The 20803-nt window shown below is 35.4% G+C and overlaps 2 protein-coding genes and 1 pseudogene across 3 annotated transcripts; 2 read left to right on the top strand and 1 right to left on the bottom strand.

The window, feature by feature from the left end:
* The first annotated feature begins 1325 nt into the window (after nt 1-1325).
* LOC121745514 (transmembrane protein 64-like) lies at nt 1326-4512 on the top strand. 2 transcript variants are annotated; one of them, XM_042139455.1, is made up of 5 exons: nt 1326-1654; nt 2393-2664; nt 3459-3695; nt 3777-3994; nt 4103-4512. In XM_042139455.1, the coding sequence occupies exons 2-5, from the start codon at nt 2407-2409 to the stop codon at nt 4359-4361; spliced, it is 972 nt and encodes a 323-aa protein (XP_041995389.1). In that variant the 5' UTR covers nt 1326-1654; nt 2393-2406; the 3' UTR covers nt 4362-4512. The 2 variants fall into 2 exon arrangements, with proteins under 2 accessions (XP_041995389.1, XP_041995390.1); XM_042139456.1 differs by lacking the exon at nt 1326-1654 and adding an exon at nt 1709-1774.
* Nucleotides 4513-4831: 319 nt separating this feature from the next.
* LOC121745450 lies at nt 4832-13182 on the top strand (annotated as a pseudogene).
* A 131-nt stretch (nt 13183-13313) lies between these two features.
* On the bottom strand, nt 13314-16986 carry LOC121745449 (protein GAMETE CELL DEFECTIVE 1, mitochondrial-like). Its single transcript, XM_042139365.1, has 4 exons — nt 16414-16986; nt 15908-16143; nt 13897-14086; nt 13314-13783 (listed from the first exon to the last, which is right to left on the bottom strand). The coding sequence occupies exons 1-4, from the start codon at nt 16879-16881 to the stop codon at nt 13565-13567; spliced, it is 1113 nt and encodes a 370-aa protein (XP_041995299.1). The 5' UTR covers nt 16882-16986; the 3' UTR covers nt 13314-13564.
* Between the last annotated feature and the right edge of the window lie 3817 nt (nt 16987-20803).

Below are 20803 nucleotides of genomic sequence, written 5' to 3'. Positions count from 1 at the left end.
TTTGAAATGTTCATTTTTTGTTAGAATTTTTTCATTGAAATTTCTTATTTTCATTTTTATGATAAGCTTTGATGGGACCTCATGTAATTAGCCTGCTTTCTTGAACAATCGTGACCAAAAACATAGTAAGACACTGCAAATGGGATGTGAACGAAATATACTACTCCATGCTACTTCGTTATTTACTAAAATGGATTCATATTTTGTGATATCCTAATGTCTACGCTAATACACATTGAAGTTAATTTTACTTGAGGAATGTTACATAATAAAGTATCCAATCATTAATCAATGTTCTAAATATTATAAAGAAAATTCCTTTTAGTGTTCGTGCCAAAGCGTAATCGACTGGCAATCTAGTTTTGTTTAATTATTATAATTGAATTGCTATCTTAATTTCAAATTGATGTGCCCGGTGCATAATTAAACATTGATATTACACATTAGATTAAGATGGTCTATTGTCCTATTCAAGTCTAAGGAAATATTTTTGAAATATATTTACACATAACTGATACGGGCCGTATCAAATTGTAGTACTAGTAATAACTAATTTTCAATACGCACAATCAATTATGTATATTAAAATTATAATACAAAGACATAACTTTGTATTGCGTAAATTTGATTATCAACATAAAACTATAAGTGTATCAATACCAGACAGTTGATAAAGTTATATTTTTATGATTGATAATTTTAGTATATAAAATTAAAAACTTATATAATTTATATTTATAATTTATAACGCGACCCTAACAGATATAATAGTAGTAATATACAATCTAGTTACGTAATCCCTAAGAAATTCAAAACTTAAGATTGTAAATATTTCACAAAAGATTGAAGATTTATGAATAAATAATATATTGTCTATTCGAAAAATAAGGAACAAATATCGCTGACTCCGTAGAAAATCGGATGGCGGATTTTATTATAGTAGTATATATTTTATTATTATATGAATACAGATATTTGTTCTTTTTAATTTTTAACTTCTTGTTTAACTTCATACCCATATTAGGTTAAATTAAATACAATACGATAAAATATTTAAAAAGGTAGTAACAAAAACAAAAAAAAATGAAAAAGGCCAAAAAATCTAACCTGAACCGAAACGGGATTAGCCCGGAGGCGAAATTGATAATATCTGTAAATACAGATAAACTTATAACTATATGATTGAATTAATATGCAATTAATGAACACTAATTAAAAATCTCGAACTTCACTGTCTACACGAAGAATATTTAATGTATAATGTTGAAGAGAAATGTCAAGCGTCAAGTTGGGTGGGCTTGATTTTGATTCAATTGCATTTGTCAAAACGCGATGGTTGAAAAACAGATCCTAAAAAACAATAACTATATTTTAAAGAGACAATCTTTCGGGAAGTTTTTTTGAATAAGGAAGAGTAATTGTGAAGCAAAAGCACCACCCTGCGATTCTCGCTCACCACCTACACAGCCTACAACTACAATTTCTCTGTACCAACTAATTCAACTACCTCCTTCACCATCTAACGTGTTTTTTGGGTCATCATCATCTCCAACCAAAACAGAATTTGAAAGAAAACGATCTCACCTGGAAAAGGTGGAAAAAAATTTAAATTAATCGGAGTCCAGTTATCCCAGTAGTGGCTCTTCTTTTTCAGGTAGGGTTTTTTTTTCCTGATAAAGCGTTCTGTTTTCAAATTTTCAAATTCTTAAATTATGTGCTGCGTTTTCTTTTAATTTTATTTCTCTTGGATCGTTATGCTTAATTGTTTTCTAGTGTAAGTGTATAGTTTGAATCGTAAATATCAATTGATTATGCTCGGGTGTTTGAATTTCTCCTTTGTTGTTATTTATGCCCGAGTGTTCTCTCTCTCTCTCTATGTATATGTTTGTTAAATTTGAACTTTCTGAGTATTTTTTTCGTTATGAATTTGCAGCTATCCAGCATGTGCATTAGATTACTGATTTTTTCTGGTTTAATTTAAGGGTGGAAAAATCTTATTTTGTTAAGAAGCGACTAAAGTAGGTGCAGATTGTTGCCTTTTCAATTGTGGTGGTTACTAATATGCTCAAAACTGTGCACAGAGTTTATGAATGAGGAGATAGCTGGAGATTTAATTATTAATTGGAATATGAAGGTTTTCTTTATTGAAGCAGAATGTTTCTTTTTGGAGAATATATGTTCTTGTTGCTTTATATGACTATATGTTGCTGGAATCCATCTTTAATCGCACAAAAATAATTTGGGGCTAGCTGAATTAAAAAATTGCCAGAAAAATTGCATCTTTCCTTTTCTCTATTATAAGGCGTTGGTATACTGCATGGATGCACTAGTATTAAAGATTACAGCTATGATAATGCAATTACATTGGTGCTTATTTTGTTGTCTTTGGCAGATTCTGGTGTCTCAATGAAGATGCCAGATTTGACTGAGGAGCCAGAGAAAATAAAACAGAATGAGAGTAAAGCTCAAGGGAAGGAAGACAGTGAGTATGTGAGATTGGTTGTTCCCGATGAATTAAGGACACACGAAACATATACAGTATCTCAAACCCCGCCAAGAAAAAGATCTTTTGCATGGTGGATCAGGGCCATAATATGGTTTTCACTTACCATGGTTTTGCTCCTTGTGTTCGTTAAGTATGGAGTGCCGTTTCTTGTGGAAAAGGTACTTCAATTTCCACACATTCTGGTGAAATATCTTTCAGTGTTTACTTCTTAAACTGAAAAGCAGACTTAAAGACTTATTTTCTGATTAACTAATAATTTGATCTAAAGATTTGAAATTCTCCAATGGTGAATAGCAATTAACTAGTAATTCAAAGATGAGTTGCATCTGTTCATGGGCTTTGTCACCAGTGGAAAAACTTTTCTTCTCTTTTTTCCCCCCCTGTTCTCTCTCTCTGTGTGTGTGTGTGTGTGTGTGTTGGCTGAAAAACGCCGCGACACACCTATCCGAGAGGAGCAAGGGCTGTGGTGGATTACAGTGACTGAAGAGTTCTTTGTTGGCTGGAGTTATTTAGTTTCTTGCTTAGTCAGTCTGTTTTCCAATTCATTATCCTTTAGTATTAAATTACTATTCTTATTGGGTAAAGGCCTATTTGTGCATTGGCTTTTGTTATGTTCAGGGTTTTCTTTAGTATTTAATGGTGTACGTAGGTGTGCAGAATTATTCAATCAATAATATAGTTGAGTAAAGTTTCTCGCTGTTTGCATCGTTTGAGGAGTTCAGTTAATATATTCCATTCGTCTTTCATTGTCCGTCTTTCACCTTTCCTTGTTGGAATTGCACAATTGTTGGCTATTATCTGTTGGAATAAATTTGCATTTGTATGTCAAAATTTTTTTGCTTTGTCCAGTCCCATTTAACACTGCACTATGGTTCTAATGGAACTAATAATTTACAGACTCTTATGACTTCAATGCTTATTATCTTACCTGCAACTCTTTGTTTCTGGTTAGGTTCTTTTCCCACTGTTGCAATGGGAAGCCACTGCATTTGGCCGTCCATTACTGGCGCTTGTAATTGTAGCTTCTTTGGCTTTGTTCCCTGTTTTCCTAATTCCTTCTGGTCCGTCCATGTGGCTTGCCGGGATGATTTTTGGATACGGACTGGGTTTCGTCATAATTATGGTGGGAACAACGATTGGGATGGTTCTTCCGTATTTAATTGGTTTAATCTTTCGCGACAGAATTCATGTAAGGCAGAAACTTGCTCTTTGTGCATTCTCTTCCATGTACGTCGTTTAGTAAAGTATTTGTTTCTTGATGCATCCGCAGCAATGGCTGAAAAGATGGCCCCAAAAAGCTGCTATGATAAGGTTGGCTGGAGAAGGAAGTTGGTTCCATCAGTTTAAAGTCGTTGCACTGTTCCGGGTTTCACCATTCCCATACACAATATTCAATTACGCAGTTGTGGTCACAAGTATGCGATTCTGGCCCTATATATGGGGTTCAGTCGCAGGCATGATTCCAGAGGCATTCATCTACATCTACAGGTTCTCCCTTCCTCTCTCAGTTGTGGTATAATTATTTTTATTTATGTGTCGTTCTTGCGCAAGGATCATGCCAATCATCTAAATCTTCTGTACGGTTGTTTTCTGCAGTGGTCGGCTTATAAGGACGTTGGCAGATGTCCAATATAGGAACTATCATCTCACTCCAGTGGAGATCATTTACAATGCCTTCTCCTTCATAGTTGCAATCATCACTACAGTTGCTTTCACCGTCTACGCTAGAAGAACATTGGACGAGCTCAAAGCTGCAGAAGCCAACGTCGAAGATTCAGCTACCAACAATAATAGTAGGTTTGAGATGCACAAGCTCCCACTTGAGAAATACAAGAATAGTTTTTCGTTGCCTTAGTCATAGCCTTTTATGATCTGCTGCTGTAAATGTGTTGTAAATAGGAAAAGGATTTGTCATTCACTTTATAATCTTTGTGAAAATAGACGCAGCTGATCATATTGATCAATGTTCCTCTTAATATCTGAATCGGGGAAGTTACCAAGCGCAAGAGTACTCGATAGTTAACCAAGCACGATATTAGCGAGCATGTACTGAGCAACGTGTAGTGTACATGGTAGGTGTTGTATCTATATTTTTCTAAAAATATAAAATTAAATTATCAAAAAATTACTATCATTGGTCAAATTCTTATTTTAAAAAATGATCTTGGTAATTGGTGCAACATTTGTACTATAAAATAGATAGTTCGAAAATTAAATGTCCACGTGCGAGAGTTGCCCACTTAGATGGAATTTTGATAAAAATAAATATAGTAAATAATTCAAAATTTTTTTTGGATATGCTATAGATCACATAACATTAACATGGGTTCTTTGTCGAATGTAGTGCTTTTTTACTACCATTATCTTTTTGAAGGCACACACATCACAGCACAAGCATTCCAACGCAGTAGAGCTTTTTTTTTCTTAGCAATGGGAGCTGTGATGGAAGACTTTCTGAACCAGTGCCAACAGTCCGGTGACGCTGCCTACAGTGCCAACCGATCACTACTGGAGCGCCTCGAGGATCCGACTACTCGAACCGATGCCCGGATTTTCTCTCTGAGCTCCACAAACGATTTCACTCCAAGGAACCCTCCGAATCCTGTCTGCAGACCTACCATTTTCAAATTCAGGACATATATCTACAAAAATATGAAGGTTAACTCGCATTTTGCGTCATTTCTGTTTGTTATTGTGTTTGGACTGTAAATTAGACAAGTAGTCGAGGTAATCGTGGGAAAAGAGCTTGAATTGATCATTATCAATTCGTCCTAGTTAACAATCAGATGAAAGTGAATTTGTTGGGATACTGTTGGAGTTCCTCTCGAAATTTTATTCAATGAACTTAACGAGATCTCCTTTTGGTAGTTTGTGAGAATCCAGGTAGTGGCAAGAGTGTAATTAAGAAATAGACATGTTTCTATCCCCTTCTATGATCGCAAATTTCAAATTGGCTAGCTTATATGTATCTCCATCTTGTTTGTACTTGAGCTTTCTTGTTCTATTCGTTTCATGTAACTCAATTGATCAATAAAGTTTCACTTCACTTTCACTGCTTTGGTTTCATGTCATTTTCATCTCTCTTTCACTGCTTTAGTTTACAGCACCCTGTCATTGTTCACAGGTTTCCAGAAGAGGAGGAAACTCACCATGATGGTAATACCCAGTATCTTTATGCCAGAGGATTGGTCATTCACCTTTTATGAGGGGATCAACCGACATCCAGATTCTATTTTTAAGGACAGGACAGTAGCAGAGCTTGGCTGTAGAAATGGATAGATATCCATAGCAATAGCTGAGAAGTGTTCACCATTAAAGGTCTATGTCTTACATCATACAGTTTAATTTTAACTGCTTTTTATTTGCTTCTAGTGTTCACTGTGTGCTTGTGAATTATGTCCCTCTGTGCTGAACAAAGTTTTTAACACACTCACACGCCACTTTGCAGGTCTACGGGCTTGATATTAATCCAAGAGCAGTTAAGATTTCCTGGATAAATCTGTATATGAATGCTTTGGATGAAAAAGGCAATCCAATTTATGATGAGGACAATAAAACTCTTCTTGACAGAGTTGAATTTCATGAATCTGATTTGCTGTCTTACTGCAGAGATAATCATATTGAACTTGAGCGAATTGTGGGGTGCATACCACAGGTATTATCACCAATTTAATGAATCATTTTGCAAATATTAGCTAATTAGTACATAGGCCATGTCAATTTTTTGTTTATATTGGGATTACAATAACATTGCCATATTAGACTTTTTCTGCATTCTGATCATTCTCGTCATTTTCCTTTGCATATACTTAATCCTAATTCAGATGCAATGTCCAAAATGGTTACTGAAAATGCCAGTGAAGAATTCCTACAATCGCTGAGCAACTATTGTGCTCTCCAGGTTCAATGGTAGTTCAACTTTAGTCATATCTAGTATGTTGCAAACAGCATCTACTCTTTCATTATGAAGTATATATGCTTGCTGCTTGGTTTATTTATGTAGCTATGAAGACTTCTTTAGTAAATGTATATGAAATTAATATGCAGTGTGATTTTTAGCTATACTGGTAGTCTGGTAGCGAAATCTAAAGCAAGAAAAGTGAAAGGCAAACCACTATACTGATAGCAGGTGTCTTTATGAATTTTCCTTCATTTAAAATTTTCAAATGAAAGAAACCGCGTGTGACTGGATATTTTGGTTTATGGAGTAGTGATTTTTTTGTTCTAACTATCTGGTTAAAAAAAAAGAAAACCTTTTACATGGGTGAAAAGAACCCAGAACTCAAGTTTCTGTGAGAGGCATATGGAGTTATAATCTTTTAAAAGAGCTGAGAGAAATTTTATTCGAATTGGATATTTATTGGTAGACATTGAAATATTGAACAGCTTTACTTGCTTTGCAGCCTAACAAATTTTCTATTGATTGCATTTCCATTCACAATATCAAAATTGGTCCATCTTTTGACCTGTCTGTATTTTCTTGCTGGTGGCTTAATACGGAGATAGTTTTTATCCCCTCTGCTATTGGTATTCAATGGTGTCTCTGTTCATTCAACTTCAGATGTTATTTGCCTTCTGTGCCTCTGCCCTGTTGATTATTTCTGAACCAGACTACTTCTATCACTGTTCTCCGCTGTCTTTAGGGATTTGTTGAAGACCAGTTTGGCTTAGGATTAATTGCACGTGCTGTTGAAGAAGGTATATCTGTTATAAAACCTCTCGGGATTATGATTTTTAATATGGGAGGCCGCCCAGGACAAGCTGTTTGCAGACGTTTGTTTGAGCGTCGTGGTTTGCTTGTTGACCAGCTATGGCAGACTAAAATTCTTCAGGTTCTAATACACGTCTATTTGTTTGATAACATCCAAATGTGTACTTTCTTAGATATCTTTCAGCGCAGGCTGCCGATACAGACATTTCAGCTTTGGTTGAAATAGAAAAGAATAGCCCACACCGTTTTGAGTTCTTCATGGGTCTAGCTGGAGACCAACCAATTTGTGCCCGGACAGCATGGGCTTATGCTAAGGCTGGCGGTCGTATTTCTCATGCCCTATCAGTGTACAGTTGTCAGCTCCGTCAACCTAATCAGGTACGACTTGTTTGTAGGTACTTGTGTATTTACAAGCAAGCACATAACAGAAGAATGATAATAGAGGTGGAGCACTGATTAAATCTGCTGCAACAGGTGAAAGGGATTTTTGAGTTTCTCATAAAAGGGTTCCATGACATCAGTAGCAGTTTAGATTTGTCATTTCAAGATGACTCTGTTGCTGATGAGAAAATTCCATTCCTAGCTTATCTTGCTAGTGTTCTGAAAAAGAATTATTTTCTTTCATATGAACCCCCAGCTGGAAGTAGGCTATTCCGTAATCTTATCTCTGGTTTTATGAGAACATACCATCATATTCCACTAACTGCAGATGTAAGAATATTTTCTTTTCCAATTCCTTTTTTATATTCTTTTTGACGAGTTTCAATTTTCAAAGTGAATGCATTAGCATTTTCGTGGTCTCTGCCTTCTGTATTTCTTTAATGAAACTTATGATAGTACTAGCGCCAAGGTGAGAGTGAACGATAAATCACTAAATCAAAAGAAAACGCACCCCAAAAGGGCACAGAGCTGAAAAGCTCTGCACATAACCTAAGCTGCAAACATCTTCCAGAAACATAAACGTAACCAATTGTTGAAAGTGCTTATTAATATTGCTAAGTCTAGCTTAAAGAATACCAACCTTGTCGACAGTAGTTAAATAGATAAAATGTTAGTATCCTTCTACTGAACACGGAAACCGAATTTGACGACAAAATAGGTAATATACTTATTATTATGAATCAGTTGATTATGACATTTTCAGGTATTTTCTGTATTTAGCTTTAGAAATTATCAAGGAATATATGACAAGCCTACAACACAATACCTCAGACTAGATTGCTTACTCTATTTCTGTGTATTGCTATATCAACTTCCTAAATATACTGTAATCTTTGTTCATGTAAAATAATATCACAACACTGTTGGATTTTTATAGTTTTCCGTACAAGGTCAAGTCCCCGACTCATCTAATTTGCATTCTTTTTCTCATTTTCCTGGCCAGAATGTTGTTGTATTTCCTTCGAGGACAGTGGCGGTAGAAAGTTCTTTACATCTGTTGTCTCCTCGCCTTGCCATTGTTGATGAGCAATTGTCTCGGAATCTACCAAAACAATGGTTGACATCGCTAGATGTTGGGGTATGGTAAATGCTTATATTGTTGAGGTCTCTTGTATCACCTCTTAATTGTTTTCTTTTCTTACCTCTCCACATCTGAAATAGGAGTTCACTTTATAGCCATCACTGGAGTTTGGGACAATGTCAAACTATCTGAACGGTATAGTTTCTAAGGGAAATACCTGAATAGCAGTATTTATAATAACATCTATGGAAGTTGGTCTTTGCTTCATTTATAGTAAACCAACAAGATGGATAGTAATCAATATTATGATGAAGTTTTATTTATTTATTTTTCCTTTGCTTTTGTTTTGTGTGAAAAGAAATGAAGAAATGTATTGTACCAATCTGAAGAGAAGCAAGCAGTATACCGAATATCTACTGTGCTTTTCCCTTGTCCTAGGAGTTTGCTTAGAAATTAGGACCCTGGGAGTTTTTTATTTTATTTTATTTTTTATTATAAATTCCAGAAAATATTGAGTGGGAGACAGAAAGTGTACATAATTATTGTTGACAACTTCAATCTCATTTGCAGAAGACAGAAGTGGAAAACATTCAGTGGGAGGAGTTGCTGTCATTGAAGCGCCACGGCAGTCAGATTCAATGGTGGAACTGATCAGAAAATTGAAGCCAGATGTGGTAGTCACTGGGATGGCTCAATTTGAGTTGGTTACCAGTTCAGCATTTGAGTGTCTTACAGATATCACGCAAGAAATTGGTTGTCGGTTGTTCGTAGATATATCAGACCACTTTGAGCTATCGAGCCTTCCAAGTTCCAATGGAGTCCTTAAATATCTTGCTGGGAATGTTCTTCCTTCACATGTAGCTATTGTATGTGGCTTGCTGAAAAATCAGGTATAGTGGCCTAAAATCATTAAAGCTTTTCTAATCTTATACTGTGTTTGGACTTTGGATTGGGGATTTGACAGTGGATCGGATTCACCAGTCTATACCCACTCAGTCATTTCTTATTTGACCCTTGGGAATGGCCTGATGGTGGCGTGGGTATTCTTGTGATTAAGGGGTGGGGTTTACCCAATGCACACCTCGACTAGCAGCTCTGGTTTTTTCTCATCATCTGAAATTTCTGTTCTCTCTCTCTGTGGGTTGAAAATGTTTTGGCTCAAACACTATCACGTCAAAATGTTTTGGCTCAGACACTCGTGCAATCTGTTTTTACATCTTCATACCTAGACATAATATTATTCAGATTCCACTTCAATATATTTATGTGATTAAGGGGTGGGGTTTACCCAATGCACACCTCGACTAGCAGCTCTGGTTTTTCCTCATCATCTGAAATTTCTGTGCTCTCTCTATGTGTGTGTGTGTGGATTGAAAATGTTTTGGCTCAAACACTCGCGCAATCTGTTTTTACATCTACATACCTACACATAATATTATTCAGATCCCACTTCAATATATTTATGAATTATTTTTTTCCTATATAGCATTAAATAATTATGTAAAAATGAACTTGAAATGATGATTCAAATAGTCATAAAAAATTGGATTTATAATTCTTTCGCAAATACACATTACTGTATCCATTCATTTTGATTCCATGGGTTTGGAATCGCTCAGTGCAGTTGGAACCTTAGTGGTTTCATCCTCTGTTTATGCTCCCTATACTCTTTTCTCTATATTCTAGGTTTATTCGGATTTGGAAGTGGCCTTTGTCATATCAGAAGAGGAGGCAATGTTTAAAGCATTATGCAAAACTGTTGAACTCTTACAAGGGAACTCTTCAGTTATCAGCCAGTACTATCATGGCTGTCTTTTTCATGAGCTTCTAGCTTTCCAGCTTGCTGATCAGCACTCACTTCCTGAGGTTAGTCTGTATTGATAATACACAATGTCATTGCTCATGTCTTTGCAAATCATCACATTGCTTTTATGGTGTGCCACTGAGAAATTCAGAAATGATACACAATTTATGGAGTTTAGTCTAAACAGATTACCAAAGCAACCTACTTTCTAGTATGACTAAGATCGACATAATGATTTAAATTCTGAAGAAACTAAAATGAGACTGTGCTCTTCTTTCTTTATCAATCTAATTTTGGTTGTAGTTATTTTAGACCTTCGATTGTGTAAGTGGACTTGACTTGAGTCATGTTTTTAATTATCATAAATTCAATAAGGTATGTGTGTCACTGTTGCCTTATGATGATATGCTTACATTTTGCTTGTGCTACCTATACTTCAAGTTATTACTTCAAAGTTATCTTAAAAATTCTAGTAGATGGGCCTTGAGAACATTGTTTTCATGACTATCTGAACAACAGAATATTTTGAGTCTGTTGCATTTTGCAATTAATGTTTCATAAATTTTATAAATGTCTGAATTAAGAAAACATAATAGATCTTGTTTTAGTGAAATAACTTATAGATGAATCAAAGGGACTCTTAATAGTGAGAATTAGAACTGGAAAAATACCCTTATTAGACTTAAGCTTTTGGCACTTTCGCTATCCGCTTTTGGCAATGGAAATCCTACGTTTAGAAGCTGAGTTGGAATTTAACAAAAGAATTATAAAATGAGTTGGCATCAAAACGATGTTGTCATTTTGATGCAATATTAGTACAATTTAAAATTCACATCAATCAGTAAACATTTTATTTTTGGCATAATATAATAACATTTTAATGAGTTAACATTTTGGCATTAAAATGAGTTAACATTGCTGACTCATTTTATTTTATTTTTGTTAGCTCAACTTCCAGCATGCCACATTATTTGTCTCTGAAAGTCGGACCTCAAGACATTAATTATTAAAAGATGGATAGTTTGGGAGTCTAACTTTCTTATTTTTTTAGGTAGGAATGTAATTGTGAAAAAAGTCTATATTTGGGATTTAAATGCAATTTTCCTAAATTGAACATCTTTGAGGTATTCTAACATCGAAATATCTTGATCTGATTCTCTCATTTCCAGAGGAGTGTCGAAAAGACAAGAGCTTTTGAGGTCAATGGCTTCTCTAGTTCTGCTATCTCCAGACTTGATCATGCTGAGTTTGCAGTGAATGAATCTGATGAATTTCCTGTAGTGCATATGGATGTCAACCAAATTTTTTTGCCTATAACAACACCAGTCAAGGTTTCCATCTTCGAGAGTTTTGCTAGACAGAATATTTCAGATTCTGAAACGGATATTACAAGTGGAATTAGAGAAATTATTAGCACCAGTTATGGCTTTCCATCAGACAGCAACTCTGAGTTCATCTATGCAGACAGTACCGTGGCACTCTTCAATAAGTTGGTACTTTGCTGCATACAGGAGGGTGGGACAATGTGTTTTCCTACTGGTTCAAATGGAAACTATTTATCTGCTGCAAAATTTTTGAATGCAAAAATTGCCAACATTCCAACCAATCAAGAAGTAGGATACAAGCTGACCGAAAAAACACTTGCTGGAGCAGTTGAGAATATTAATAAACCTTGGGTTTACATCTCTGGTCCTACTATCAGTCCCACTGGCTTGCTATACAGTAATGAAGAGATCAATAAATTATTATTGGTATGTGCTAAGTTTGGAGCAATGGTTATTCTAGATACTTCATTCTCAGGTGTTGAGTTTAACTCCAAGGGATTTGAGGGTTGGAATTTGACGGGTACCCTGGACAAACTTTCGTCTGCTCACCCAAACTTTTGCACAGCTCTTCTTGGAGGCCTATTCTCTAAGATGCTGACTGGCGGGATAAAATTTGGGTATCTGCTCATCAATCAGCCCTCTCTGATCGAAACATTCCATAGCTTTGCAGGATTAAGCAAACCTCATAGAACTATCAAATACACTGTTAAAAAGTTGCTGGATCTTAAAGAAAAGAGAACAGGGGATCTACTGAATTCCACTTGTGAGCTCACAGAATTCTTGGCAGGCAGATATAAACAATTGAAACAGGTAACTGAAAGCATGTTATAGATGTTATTTAAAGTGTGCTAAAAACATCCTGCTTGATTTGATTGTCAATCCGTACTATCATATGGGCACGTGTCTTTCCTATTGTGTCCTTCCTTTCAGTAATTGATGATTTTCTGTCTAGGAGTAACATTGCCTTACACTAATGTTTTTGTGCTCTTCCTGTACAGAGGTTAGTAGCCTGTGGCTGGGAGGTTCTTGAAGCTCAAGCGGGTGTATCCATTGTTGCAAAGCCATCAACTCTCCTTGGCAAAACCATAAAGATAAAGAAAGGTGAAAGCACTTATGAATTTAAGCTTGACGACTCAAATGTCCGGGAAGCCATGCTTAGGGCTACTGGTCTGTGCATCAATAGTGCTTCCTGGACTGGAATTCCTGGTTATTGCTGTTTCACGATGGCCTTGGACGACAGTGATTTCGAGCGCATTTCTAACTTCAAAAGCTTGGTCTGTTAAACTTTGAATCACTCTTTGGCTTATCCGCAACTGGTTCTGTAATAACATTTTCTTCAGATTGAACTAATATTAGGGCTGTTGCGTTGTGTTACGAACTTGATTGATCAGAGTTAATTTTGTTGGTCATATTAATATGCATTGAAAAGGCAGTATAACATGTTGCACACACTGCAATTCCTTTATATTAAGTCTACTAAAATTGAAGCCTAAAAATCCACCATATCCACATCTCGAAATTCATCGATTGAAAAATGTCTTGCAAATTTTCGGCTTTCATCAATACAGAGAAGCCGCACAGAGATATTAACAAATAGACACTTTTATCAAAGCATTTGTTGATGTTCATTCTTAGACTGTTCCGTCTTCTATAAGGAAACCTAAAACATATGAAGGATGCCCCAATCCAGTGCAATGCATGTAAGAACCACAAGAGGTCCATGCCAAAAAATTATAGTCAATTTATTTGTTGCCTATCATGGGAGGATCTTCCGGCGCCTCTGAGGAGTCTCCCTTTTCACAAACATTTTCTCGTCATCATTTAGAGGCCTGCTGGAGCCATCAGCTTGACTAATGAATTTCCAGCCACCTCCGTTGCCACGCTTGCTTCGTGACCCTAGCTTCTCCACCATAAAATTCCAACCTTCGGATGGACGTCTCCTGCTGTATTTGTGGCATTTCACCTTCTTCGCCAACTAAAGACGAGATTGATGATCACAGAGAGAAAAAAGCAATTATTTAAGTCAGACTCGAAGATATTCTGAATATGATGGTCGTAAATTACTAATGATTGCAACTGACTGGTTACCTTCATTTTGTTGAAATTCATCTTCTGAACAAATTCTTGGTACAACATCTCATCCTCTTTCATTGATATCTCATAAAGGACCTCATCAGGATCCCGAGTGGTGCCATCCCAACCCTCTGGCATGACCCTGAAGTCTGGTTTATATGGCAGGGAAGCAACATGGAATTCTCTGTCATGAGAGACAAAAAACCTGCATGGCAGCAAGAAGATATACTCGATCAAATAGATATCCCTTAACATATCAAGGCAAATGTTGAAATGCAACAACATTAAAAAAGTTATGGAGTCATGACCACAAGAACACCAACTGAATCTTGATGAATAGGCCATCCAAACATACATCTCAGTTAGAATCAAACATACAACCACTGGACATAATCTGAAAGTTGCCAACAAAGGAATGTCCAGCTTTTAGGAGCACAGTTTGTTACGATCATTTTCTAACCTTAAGTTCTGACTCAATATTTTATCCAGACAACCAAAATTAAAGAAAAAAAAGCTAGACATGCACACAGATAGCACTGCCAAACCATTCAATGTACTCCTGTTGAATGAGAAATTCATATTCTAAGTGAATTCTCTCTTTTAACAGGTTATATCTCAGGCATTTTGTGCTCAAATAGTTTTTTTTTATATTTAAGAAGCTAGAACGCTATAAGGAGAGAAAAATAATGAATTCAATAACTATTAAAAGAGCATCTGCCAAAAAAGTACTCCCTCCGTCCGCAAAATGTTGTCCATGTTTGACTCGGCACGGGTTTTAAGAAATGTGAAGAAAAGTGGAAAAAGTTAGTGGAATGTAGGCCACACATTTATATATTAGTTTTGTAATAGAATGTGAGTATAATGAGTTAGTGGAAAGTGGGGCCCATTTACCAAAAATGGAAAAAAGCAAAGTGGACAACATTTCACGGACATGCCGAAATGGCAAATGGACAACATTTCACGGACAGAGGGAGTAGTATGAACACACCACAAGTACAAGGGTACTCAAGTCAAAAAACGTTTACCAAATAAAATCCCTAAGAATTTTGTGATAGTAGTAAGATTGAATAGACAGAGAACAATTTAACCATAATTCTGATTGATTATCTGTCCTTGTCACCTTAAAGTGGAAAGAATGTAACTGATTATTTAACCACGATACCATGACAGACAGCACAATTTAACACAATACTAGGAAGAAAGGTAAACTTAATGAGATATTCCAAATATATAGCCAAATTTGTGATTCAATCATTAACCACAAACTTCAAATATTATACAATGAGAAGCTTACTGGTCCAAAAGAAAATATCAATTCAGCAAAAGATTCTCAGAGCAAGTGTAGAAAAAGTTAACATCCACATGATATTATAAGATGAACCATGGAAAACTCAATCAAGTAATCAACTAGGGTGAAGTAAAATGGATTAATACGTCAAGTGTCTTTCTAAAGGCAACCACAACAGAAACTTAAACACAATATAGGAATTCAGAAATGCCTAGTGCACATATTACAACCTTGTATGGAATGCTACAGGAAATGGCAGCTGCAGCATATCTTAATTCACAACAATTCAGAATGCTTACCATGATAAAACTAAGCTGAGAAATTGCTCTTCTTACTCATTTAACAATGTCCATATAATTGGGTAAGAACCAACAAGAAATGCAATCACTTATTTCCACAGTCACAGACCATGAGCAGTTCGGCTAGTTCAATATAATCTCTATGAAGGGTAGCACTAACAGATAACAGCAAGAAAATGCAACCACATAAGAGATGCAGACTTAGTAACACTTATAAGGAAGTAAGAGAGCAATAGAATGCCACATCTTGCACAGTATATATAACCCTCAAACCAATTTATATAACTAGTCCTACAACTCACAATGCTATGCAAGAACTGAAAAATCATGTGCTCACACACACCCCGCAAGTGTTAAACTACAAATCATATTGCAAGTATAATAAAAAATCAGAAAGTAAATGCATCAATCCTCTTACTCAGGGCATAAATCCACTCACTCGGGACAAGTATCAAGCAACATCTCGACAGAGTCATCCAGTGGCCCGTGCTTCTTCTCCTCTTCCTCTTCAAGTTCCTTCAGCCACAATATTGCGTGCACCCTCTGCCTCATAATCTTGTATTCCTTTGCTAACCTTTCCACAGTATACTCCCCTGGATTCTCCTTATGCTTGTTGTACATTTCTGCCTTCTCAGAATCCTTCAAGTACGACCCCCTGGCTCCAGGCTCCCGCACCTTCATTCAAAATATATTTAACCACACCAGAAATTTCCAATCAACACCTTAACTTCACTCATTCTTAAATTGAAAAAACCAAATAAACTATGTCAATAATAAGACAAATTCATGGCACGGAACTTCTAAAACACATTTTGATAGCTGAATACATTAATCACTCGATCAATTAATAAGTAGCTGAGATCTGGCATTAACAAGACCTACGAAATTCATATCATTTGGAATCTATTTCATGACAAAAACAGTAAGGTTAGCACCAATTCGTACTTGCTTCAGTAACATGGCCGTCTCGTGCATTTTATTATCCCAGCTATCAACAAATCCTTTACCCCAACGGTTCGCGGCCTCCAATTCCCTCATTCTCACGAGTTCATCATCCGTCCACCTTGCATCCGAATAAGCCGGGAGCTGATTCCGGCCCGATGGGCGAGCGCGGGGCTGGGTTTCGGTAGGATCCGGAGCACCCACCTTCTTCCCCACAACTTCACCGTCAAAATGTTCCTTGGTAAGACCAGTGGACCAGGACGAGGAGCCCTCATCCCAGCTCATAGGGTCGGGGCCAGAAGAGCCGGTTCCGCCGAAATGGAGCGTCCAATCCGCATCTTTATCGCCGCCGCTGCCTTGAGTGGAAAAGGGGTTCTGAAAAGTGAGCAGCGGGCGTGGATTATGAAGCTGCGATGTCTTAGTGTTGGCATTGATGGAAAGCTGCGTCAATGTGCGAAGAAGGCCTCGCATTTTGTTGAGAGAGAAAGGGAGAGGGCGGGGGAGATGATACAACTTTAATGGAGGCTCGATTCAATGTTTTGGGATTTAGGAATTTGGGGGTTTACTCGTGGTACAAGCATTCCTGCACAGAGTACTAATGCTCTTGGGGAGGCAGAAATGGTCAATACAGGCTATTTGTATGTTGTACTACTAAGGAGTAATTGTATTCGGTTCATAAGATTAAATTGCTTATAAATTATACATTTTAATTTAAATAGATAATTACTCCATATGATAATAAAGAGTTATAATCATACTCTTTTTAATTAAAATAATCTTAAAACTTAATTTTAAATTGATAATTATTACTTACTCATAACAATGAATGACACCATAATATTTGCAAAAAGGAATTTCAAATCCAATTTTTGCAGTTTGGATGACTATTTGAATAATCATTTCAAATCAGGGTTGTTAATTACATTTGGTTTGATATAGTAAAGTAATATTTTTAGTGCAAACAATTACTTAAATAATTAAATTATATAATCATTCAATGCATGGTTATTGTGCTAGTACATTGAATATATACTCTCTTAAAAATAGCGAAGGAAACGTCAAAGTTATGCAAAAAATGGCATATTTCCAAATGTAAAAGTCTAGAGTTCCGGGCGTCCAAGCTTTCATATTTTATGTTTTGTTGTTGATTTTTGGAAAGCATGATCAATCACGTCCAACGTTAACCTAACGGAGCCACCGGAGCTGATGAAGAAAGGCCTAGTGATATGCATGGAGTCTCATGTTAGAATTTTTAGGCTTCCACATGACTAATTTAATGTGTATGACTATCTTTCAGTTGCCCAATTAAAGTGATCTATTAAAGATGAAAGTTTGGGTTAAAATGTATTTATTTGTTATGGAAATAAGTGTAGATATCATATGTGATTTTCTATTTGATGAGAGACCGAATAGAAAATAAAGGGTCTTATATTTAATATAAATATAAGTTAGGGTTATGATCCTCATACGTCAGAAGAATGTTCAATATCTCTGTATTCTCTCGGCAGACTATTGTGAAGGACGTCTCTGATCGTTTGGAAGATCCATATAATTGTTTTATAGTATGATTTATATTTGGTAGCTTTTAATTCTTAATGCTAATGTTCGTGTATAGAGAAAAACTTGTTTATAGGGACTTGTATTTTAAAAAAATTATATTTTAATTTATGAAAATAAATTATTTATATAATATAATTTGCTTTTTATTATTACTGTTATTTACATTTATAAAAAATAATAAATTAATTAAATAAACAAATCATTCTTTTAAAGATGTAGACCAATCGGCAGTGGCGGAGGGAATTCCGGACAAGGGGGACGGTGGTACCCCAATTTTTTTTTACTACTAGTATTATATATATAATTTATTAGTAATGTATTTTACAAAAATTTCCAAAAGATAGCTATGAATATTGAAGGAAGATTCATCTAAATCTAAGGAAATAAATCAGAATATAAGGTTTGAGATAAAATTTAAATTAAAAAATTAAAACCTAATTAAAATCTATAAAAAACCTCATTCCGTCAATTGCCAGACCAAGTCTCTAGTCCGCAATCCTCCACCTTCCCTTCCCATCCGGTGATCAGCAGCCTGCAGGAGCAGAGTCGTGCTCGGCGCTCCGTCAACTGCAGAACATTCAATCCAGCCTCAGAGCCTCCAGGTTTGTTTCTTGATTTTTATGAGTATTAAAAGCTTTATTGCAGTGCTGCTAATCTGCTATGTTGTTAAAACTTTAATTTAATGTTTGTTTAATTTATCATTCTAGTTATAGTTGTAGCCGTAGACTTGTAGTTGGGAATTGTGAAAGCATGAGTTTTATACTTTGATATAGTTTGGGTTATCTATAAGCTGCAAAATACCTTTTCTAGCTAGATAGAAATTTGTATATTTTTAATATTTTTGCAGAAAGTATAATTAAAAAGAATGAAGAAACAATCTGATCTTCGAAATATGTTCGAAAGAATGAAATCTCATGATAGTCAAGTTCTTCAGCTCCAAATGATAATACGTCTCCTTCAAATGCTAGTGCGTCTCTGGCTTCTCCCAATGTTACCGTGATGCCTTCAAATGTTAGTGTGTCTCCGACTCCTTCAAATGTTATCGTGACTCCTTCAAATGCTAGTGTATCTGTCACACCTCAACCCTTCTGACGTATACTCTTTTACTAAATAAATCCCTTATCATAAAAGTAATCAATACACGTGTCTAATTCATAGAACACCCATATTATATAAGTTCAAACCAACACTTATTCGATACATATTCCAAAATATCATGTAAAGTAGTGGAACCCTCTCACCACTCTATATACTATACATTTATCTACATGCAAAATGATGAGGAGGAGAAGGTTGCCAATATGCCTCAGCCGCCGAACCTGATAACACGTGGAGTTTCTATGACCCACGTCAGTCAAAACTTTACTGATATCTTATTCCTGAAAAATTTAGTTGTTTATATGAGCCACAACTCAGTATATATAAATTTCCACCTTTAATCTCACATGATACAAACATCAAACATATTCTTTTATCAATACATATAATCAGAAACAATATGTAACATAATTTAAAAACAAACCATTTCATATTCATATGCATATGCCACTCTATTCAGTTTATTATTCTGTAACAGTCAAGCCTGGTATCTGCCCGGGATTTCCAATATGATTGACCCGTAGGTCCCATTATGATTTGACCCGAAGGTCCCACTGTGATTTGACCCGAAGGTCCCAATATGTTTGACCCGAAGGTCCCAATATGATTGACCCGGAGGTCCCACTATGATTTGACCCGAGGGTCCCAATATGTTTGACCCGAAGGTCCCAATATGATCGACCCGAAGGTCCCAATATATCCACTGTGATTTCAGATCCAGGGCGAAACCATCACAGATCATCTTTAATTCAATGATTCACATAATTGGTATCATAAACATATACTTTGCACCAATAATATATCCATATCATATTCCATCAAATTATCCAATATATCTAAACAAACATGTCCATTTCAGCAATCAAATATGCATATCATATTCGACCATCAAAATCAAATAATTCATAATCATATCAATTTCACATCATATAATCAAATAATTCACTCCAATTCAACATATAACAATCAACCACATAACACATGTAAAACTAAAAGTGTGATTTATACACACCTGAGCACGATAGATAAACAACTCAAAAGCTTGATCTCTTCTCTTCGTTTACCACTCTCAGATTATATATATAGTTGTTACTTCTAAATCCTATATATTCTTTCTACTATTCTTTTGTTTTTCTCCTAACTCTCGTTTCTCTTTTATTTTTATATATATATGTATACTGTACATTCCTCAAACCCCCTTCCTATTCTCATTAAAAATATATATATACTCTATAGTCCTAATGCATGTCAGCTGCAAAACTAGGTGACTCACTTATTATTTGTTATATTTTTATTTTTATAAGGAAAACACGTGTAAGTGAAAAATTAAAAACGTGTAATTTTATAAACACTTGAGCTGCAAACTAATATATAAAAATGCTCATTTGCTATGCCACGTACGTATGTTTATTTGTTTAATGTATATACCTTAGTCTATCCAAAAACTAAATTTATAAATATGTATATATGTAAAGTACGTACATGAATAGTACTATATAATCCCATTTACACATGCACACGTTACAACACATGCATACAAATATATATTATATATTTAATATATACCAACATAATTTATAATTATATAAAATATTCATTTATCTATTAAATAAAATTCTCGTGAATCAAAACTATCTATTTATTCGACTATACTGATTGATCGTAACACTAAATATATCCTCTATGACACACACTTAATATATCTATAGTAAAAATGACAATATAGTATGCTAAT

The sequence above is a fragment of the Salvia splendens genome, chromosome 8, assembly GCF_004379255.2.
Source record: "Salvia splendens isolate huo1 chromosome 8, SspV2, whole genome shotgun sequence".
Classification (NCBI taxonomy): Eukaryota; Viridiplantae; Streptophyta; class Magnoliopsida; order Lamiales; family Lamiaceae; genus Salvia; species Salvia splendens.
Note: the sequence above shows the minus strand (reverse complement) of the source record. Positions and strands in the feature narration are given on the sequence as shown.

Excerpts from the sequence above, each read along its gene's own strand:
- LOC121745449 (XM_042139365.1), bottom strand. The coding sequence starts at position 16,881 with ATGCGAGGCCTTCTTCGCACATTGACGCAGCTTTCCATCAATGCCAAC. Across the intron at positions 16,144-16,413 it reads CGGCCATGTTACTGAAGCAA|GTGCGGGAGCCTGGAGCCAG; the intron begins GTACGAATTGGT and ends TTTTGAATGAAG. Across the intron at positions 13,784-13,896 it reads TGAATTTCAACAAAATGAAG|TTGGCGAAGAAGGTGAAATG; the intron begins GTAACCAGTCAG and ends TCTCGTCTTTAG.
- LOC121745514 (XM_042139455.1), top strand. The coding sequence starts at position 2,407 with ATGAAGATGCCAGATTTGACTGAGGAGCCAGAGAAAATAAAACAGAAT. Across the intron at positions 3,696-3,776 it reads TCTTTCGCGACAGAATTCAT|CAATGGCTGAAAAGATGGCC; the intron begins GTAAGGCAGAAA and ends ATGCATCCGCAG. Across the intron at positions 3,995-4,102 it reads GCATTCATCTACATCTACAG|TGGTCGGCTTATAAGGACGT; the intron begins GTTCTCCCTTCC and ends TGTTTTCTGCAG.